General features: G+C 41.2%; 1 protein-coding gene across 1 annotated transcript in view; it reads left to right on the top strand.

Moving 5' to 3' along the window:
- Positions 1-778: 778 nt before the first annotated feature.
- The window catches only part of TBXAS1 (thromboxane A synthase 1), a 232,264-nt gene continuing 225,891 nt past the window's right edge, over positions 779-7,151 (top strand). Inside the window, exon 1 of the mRNA XM_071422377.1 lies at positions 779-919. Within this exon, the coding sequence (XP_071278478.1) occupies positions 822-919 (98 nt within the window). The 5' untranslated portion in view covers positions 779-821. The remainder of the gene's footprint in view (positions 920-7,151) is intronic.

Here is a 7,151-nt window from a genome sequence, read left to right as displayed (position 1 = left end):
TAGGGGTAGCCAACGTATCTGTGGAGAGCCTGGTTAGTGATGCCTCCAAGGGGGACAGTGCACTGAGCCAGGAAAATTTGCTGTAGCCCTTGTGAAGTTGAGATGATACAGCCAAACAGTGCTGTCTGTGTGGACTCACCAGTGTGGCAGATGCTGACTTATGGATCTGGTACTACCCCCAAAAACCTGGGGTTTTCTGCTCATTTGGTCTTTCTTTATATGCATTCTAGAAGTCACATTAGACCAGCTTTCCTCTAATTTCTCCTTTTAGTTGTGGTAATTTAAAGTTTACTTTGTTCCATCCTTACAAGGTATAACCAGCTTGGAAATTAGCTAATGAAATTTCATATTGCAAAAATGCTCTATTTTAATTACTTTAGAGAACTCCACTGTTTGTATGTCAGGACACCCCTGAATTGCCTTTTTATTTTTCTTCCATGATCTGTGAAATGGTCAGGCTGTCTTCCCCATTTATTTTCCCCATACATTTCCCAGATTCCCATACTTGAGGTCTAAAAGCCCATTCAGCAAGGCTGATGTCTCAAGCAGTGGGTATGTAAATATTTACTAGCATGACAGTCAACAAGAGTGGGAAGGGGGAAATTGCTACATTCTGCCATTCGGGGAACCTTGGAGATCTGTCTCAGAGTGTGCAGTTGATGAGAAGAGGGAAGGCTTGCTGTTTGTGATGACATGTTTTTGCTCTCTCAGTTCCTGTTTTGTTGCAGATGTCATTCCTTTAGCTGTGGAAGGCTTTATCAGCCCTTGTGGAGGCTTTCCCCTGCACACAGCACCCAAGGCTGCAGCTGTAGTGGAGGAAGATGGAGCCTGTAGATCTTCTGGCACTTGCCTCCCCAGAAATGAGCAGTACCACAGCCACCCTGGCGCTGCTGGCAGTCCTCCTGGTCCTGCTGTATTGGTAAGTGAGAGCAGTCAGATGGGTTACACATCAGACACAAACCCTGCTGAAACCCAGCATCTGTAGGGTCTTATCCATGAGGGGAAACTGGAAGGTAATTTCCTAGGAGGGAAATGGAGGGGGAGTTGGTTTGGAAGCAGAGAGTGCAATAAATACTCACAAAACTCACTGTGCTTTTAGAGGATTCTCTCCTTGCAATATTGTCTTGTAAGTGCTTTACCAACTGCTAACAAAAGTTATTTTCTAAGTTAAGAACTTATTTGTTGATTTCTTATTAATTTCTTTGGGTAGCAGGAACATTGGTCCAGGTCAAAAAGAAACCAAGTACTTGTTGGACCTCTTCTCTCTACTGTGCTGCACACACTTGTTTTTTGGCTTAAGTGTACAGACACTTAAACTGCTGCTTGAATTTCCTCTCTTGTTCTTTCCACACTGACTAGTAGACACAAATCAGAATAACAGCAGCTGTAATGGTTAGTACAGTAGGCAATGCAGTGAGCTGTGCTGAAATGAAAAAAAAACCAACCCTCCCCCTGTCCTGATAATTTCTTTCAGAAATTATATTAGCTGAACTGGGAGTGCTTTTCTGACTTTTCACTTGCATTTATCTTCAAATCCTGCCTTCCAGTAAAATAATGGGGTTTTTCTCAATTGTATGAGTGTTCAAGAAAAGGTTTCAGGGACTGTTGCAGGGAAAAAAAAAAAATCCACCAAAAATCCAAAGCTAATCAGGAAGAGAATAGCGATGGCACCATGAATTTAGCACAATTGTTGTAGCAATGTAAATGACAGATCTCTTTGCATATATTTTGTCATTCTTTCACCCTGTTGGGCTTTGTTCAGCTTCCTTCTGTGTTCAGGGAGAGTCTAGAGAGACTAAAAAGAGTCATATCTATATCTGACATGTGTTGCTGCATCAAATAGGTGGGTGAGCCTGCTTTCTTAACAAGATCTGCCCAAATAATTGCAAACATCCAAGTCCTACATCCTCTGAATTTCATTGGGAAAAAGAACGGTAGCTCTAGATCATTAAGACCATGCTGTTGAGCTGCAGACCTGTGACATCTCTGGGAGCTTCAGAGGGAGAGAGGGAGGACAGAGGCACATCCACAGTTCAGAAAAGCAGCAGATCAGCTGGTGAGCTCTGGCCACTTGTGAATCATTTGAGATAGCCTGATACTTCCCCATAGCTCATGTCCGGATGTGCCGAGATCTCCAAAGACCCGGAACTGCTCCTTGTAAATCTCAGACACTGTCTGGTGTGTGTTTGCCCAGGGCCTCATTTTCTGGTTCAGTTTAGGAAAGGCTGTTCCTCCCCTTGAAGTTAAGACATGGTGGTTTAGTGCACATTTGGTCTTGCCATTAACAAAGCTCGCTCTAATTACAGAGTTAAACCAGACTCATGGCTGTAGTCAGTTACTGCTGAATTGAGGGCCTACCATAAAAGTTTCAGAAAGTTCAACTTAGCAGTGAGGTGGGAAATTGTCTAACAGTAGAGACAGCCCATTCAGTGTGTCTGCTTTCCTGGCTGAAGATGAGTTCTGTGAAAGCATCAAGAAAAGGCAGCAGAAGTTTTATATGGGAAAAGTTATATGGTTACAACTAACCAATCTTGTTGATCTACAGATTCAAGTTTAAGTAGCTTATTAAGTACAGGTGCCCATAGATCACTCTTCCAATGGGAAGCTGGTGATTATTAAGCTTGCAATGAAATAAGCTATGGGCTGTTGGTAGGTTTGCCTTTCAAAGGGCTGAGCTGTTCACATCTATGTATCTCAGTAAAGTGCAATGCCTGATCCTGTAAGGTTAAAGTCTTGAAGCACATCTGCAAGTGTGGTAGTTGTTCAAACTTGTCAACTTTCTAATTTGAGTCTATTTTCTTGAAATTTTTTATACTCCCTGTGTGTTTAAACAAATCAGTTAAACTCAGTGCATCCTCACATCTTCCTTTATTCATGACTGAAACCTTGGGTTCAAGGAATTATTTAAACAGTGTGTAAAATGGTTGCTAATAGAAATGCAGGTCTCTAATTCTAGAAAATGTTTTTATTACAATCATGTTTCATACCTGATTATGGGCTCTTCTAGGAGTTAGAAAACATGAGGGTTGTGTATGGCAGGAGTAATAATAAAGTAATAACTCTGAAGGCTCCTTTGAGGTTTTCTTTATAAGCCTTTTCCTAATTTTTTAATAACTACTGAATTGTTCTTTTTTAAGCTTTTTTCTCCAGGATTGTGTCTCTTCAGAAGGGCAGTCCTGAGGAAAGGGAGGAATGAATATTTGCTGTTGTAAATTTTGTTGTGGTCGTAGCCTATGATTGATTGGGGTCACATTGTGTCAACTGTTGTGTGAGTACAAAGAACAGGCAGTTTGTCCACCTTGTTGGCTGTAAAAGGCTTAGCAAGGCTCAACAGAAGGCAGTTGCAGGTACAGGAGAGAGTAAAAAGATCTGATGCACACTAGAATAGGAATGTGGTCATGGCAACACTCATCTTACTGAGCTCTTTCCTCAGCACAATTTTCGTGGATGGGGGTACTCAGTGGTTTAAACAACAGCCTTGAGCTGCTGTCCATCAGCTCAGCCTCAGTCCCTGTGAGTGTGGGCATTGTAAGGCCAGCTGGGATTTGTCACAGTTCAGCTGGCAGGTGGTATCTTGCTAAACTGTGATAAGACCAATCTCTTCACATTTTTGGGTATGGTGAGGTCATATGAAAGAGGGAGAGAAGAAAGGGTTGATTGGGAAGGGAAGCAGAGGCTGCAGCTGCATAAAAATTAACTTATAGGGAAGATACAAGTTTTTCTTTAGAAGTCTTAGAAACAAGTTCTCTAAAGACTTGAATCTCCCCTATACAATTCTTAGAAACTTGGATGATTTGATAATTTTTAGGCTGTTGTTTATGGTACAATGAACATAATAACTCTTTATAGCAAATCATGTAATAGCACATCTCTGATTTCTCATGTGTTGTTCCTCAGTGTAATATGAAGGTGATGCTTGTAGTGTAATGTGTCAATTTTAAATCAGTGGAAGCAACTATAACCTCTCAGTGTTTGTCTTCTGCATGACCTTAAGTCAGCTCTAAGGAGAGGCTTTGCAAGGTAGTTGATAAAATGTTGGGATTAGAAAGACCTGTGAAGCTTTCTGGGTACATAGTCTATTTGGATTTGAATGGGAAGTTGGTTTTTTTGGTAGTCTGTTAAATTAGGAGGCTGCTCAATCCTCTTTGCTATCCCCCATTCCTGAAGGATTTAGTCATCTACTACCCTCCCCATTCTTGCTTCTTATTCTCTGTAGGTAAAAGTTTCTTGCAGATTTCTTATCATGGATTCTTGGATGTCTGTTGCTACATCATTATAGTGATAGGCAGGTTGCTGCTTTATTGACCACAAAAAGGCATAATATGGCTAACTACCAAAGTTCAGTAATACCAGTGGCACAACACTTAGCACTCTTAAAAAATGTCTTGTCTGTGTCCTCCCCTGTGATTTCTTCCACCCAAACTGATTATCAGAGCAGTTTCTTTTAAGAGCACTTTCTTTCTCAATTGCAAGCACTGCTGTCTCTATTTGCCTAATCTCTGTGAATCTCAGGGGCTTTTTTAGGCATGAAATAAAACCAAACTCTTAAGGGAAGAATGAGTTTAACATTTACAAATCCCAGTGATATTCTCAATTGAAAAATACAGTAGTATATCTATGCAACATATTGTTCATTTTCATTTCAAACATATGCTGAGTTGGATATCCCATGCTTGGCTGTAGCTGCAAACATTGCTTTGTGTCTTTCTTTTTGCTGTCTGGGTAGATGTTTGATAAAATGAAAGCAGGAGTTTATCTTGCTTTAAAGTTTAATGTACCATAAGCTGAGCATTATGAAGAAGCTGTCACAGCATTCAGATACCTGTGTTCAAACTGGATTATCAACCCCTTGTCTAAACAAACCTGGGGTTTTTTAGAAACAAGGAGGTTGGATGGGAGTGTTTGTTTATGTTTGTAAGATCCGTGTCTAATTGCATGCTTTCAAACATAGCAAAACATAAACTAGTGGTGTTTCTGTCTGTTTCTGAAAAGCTAAGTAATTCAGAAAGATGTCATTTTTACATTGAAGTAATATTAATGATTACTTGTGCTAGAGACAAGTATAGAGACTAAGAGATTGGGGTCTCCCTAGATCAAGGTACTGCCCACCCAGTGCAGAACAAGTCAGTCCTGACCCAAAGAATTTGCAGTCTGATAGAAAAGAATGAAAACTAGACTTAATATTTTTCCTCCTCTGACCTTCATCCATTTGCATACAGTTGGATGGGGACATATTAGACAATGGGGCACATGTGTTAGAGTTCTTCAGTTGGGGCCATACCTGCACTAAACCACACCAGCAGATCTGAGAACAAGGCAGCATTTCCATACAGGTGACTTCAATGCTATAGCTTGTTTAGCATTACTTTGCATCTGTGGTTTTGGAAAGGGCTCTAAAGGGAAAGCTTAGAGGTAATCTTTCTCCAGCAAAAACTTCATTCTGGTTTTGGAGAACTGTACTGTTTGGGGTTGAGTTAGCTAAAACTTCTTTTTTTAATACCAGATCTTGGACCAACTTTTGCCCCTCAAAAGATCACTATTTACAAATGATATTTGACAGCTAGAACTCTAGGTTTATGGTCTGAGTGCAGGCATAAGGGAAGTAGATTATTTTCCCTAACACATCCAGATAATACTTCTGGACAGGTTCAGGGACAGGCACTACAAAACTTGCATCCTTTTTGGGTAGGTGGGCCCAAAAGGATGCATCAAAGGCACCGGGCTGCTAGGACTCCTTGGGCTGGAAACAGGCCTGGGTGTGGAGCATCAGCAAACACTCAGAAGGACATACAGCTCTGCTCTTACATCAGGCTCTTCGAGGTGAGAGGTTCAGAGAGGCATCCCAAATCATCCATCCATCAGGTGTCAGAGCTCTCATTTCCCTTCCTGGCAGAAGACACAGCTCTGTGGACACAGAGTGCTCAGGGGCTGGTGTGTGACAGTGTTCACAGGGGTCCGAGGATGAGGGAAGAGACGAGGATCTGACGCCATGTTTCAGAAGGCTGATTTATTATTTTATGATACATATTGTATTAAAACTATACTAAAAGAGTAGAAGAAAGGATTTCATCAGAAGGCTAGCTAAGAATAGAAAAAGAAGGAATGAAAAACAAAGGCTTTTATCTTGGACAGAGAGTCCGAGCCAGCTGGGCTGTGATTGGCCCTTAATTAGAAACAACCACACGGGACCAATCACAGATCCACCTGTTGCATTCCACAGCAGCAGATAACCATTTGGTCCTGAGGCCTCTCAGCTTCTCAGAAGAAAAAAAATCCTAAGGAAAGGATTTTTCATAAAAGATGTCTGTGACACTGGTGCTCCTGTACTGCTGCTGGACTCTGGCTGCAGCACTTGTCTCTGTCTCCCACATCCTCCTGACCAGCAAAGCCTGACCGCTGAGCTGGGATCTCAGGTTATGGTCCCTAAGGAGCCTTCCTGTGTTACAACCTTGTAGCTTCTCAGTTTGCAGTGAACCCAGGATCAAGTTTGCAAGGTCAGAAGGCTGAGAAGTTTTGGGGTTTTTAATATTCTCTTAACCCCAGCTGGTGGTTTTTGTTTTGTTTTGTTTTTGTTTTTGTTTTGTTTTGGTTTTTTTCCATTTTTTTCCCTAAATTGTCCATTATCAGTGGAAATCATTCTGCTTCCCTCCCCTTCATTCGAATGTCCCATCAGAAAAACTAGAAGGATCTGACTCAACAGGAAACACCAGCAAACCGCTGTTGATGACAGAACACCTAAAAGATTCTGAATTGTCTTTGTCATGCAGTTTCACATCAAGAAAATCTGTAATTCCCACTAATGTGTCAAACATAATTTGATCCCACAGCTGTGTAATATGTGGCCTTGTCTTTGAGCTAAATCAAGCATCTCTAGGTAAGCTTGAGAAGGAACAGAATAAATTACTGAATTATAATTTGGAAAAGTGCCATACCACATTTGACTAAATACTTTATTTCTCTGAAAACAAAGTAGATGTGTGTAGATTTGATCATCCAGAATGAAGTTCACTCAGTGCCCTGATTATGCTGCTTTTAGGTAAACAAAGTTGTCTTACTTTTGGAGGAAGAAGCAGAACAGTTTTCTCTTGTTGCTATTGCAGCTTCAGATCCCTAGGTTCTCTGGGGTATCCTCAGAGGCTGTTATAACCCCT

This window comes from Agelaius tricolor, unplaced genomic scaffold, assembly GCF_023055355.1.
Source record: "Agelaius tricolor isolate 1412-34295 unplaced genomic scaffold, bAgeTri1.0.p SCAF_3, whole genome shotgun sequence".
Classification (NCBI taxonomy): Eukaryota; Metazoa; Chordata; class Aves; order Passeriformes; family Icteridae; genus Agelaius; species Agelaius tricolor.
This window is presented reverse-complemented; position numbering and strand designations above follow the sequence as displayed.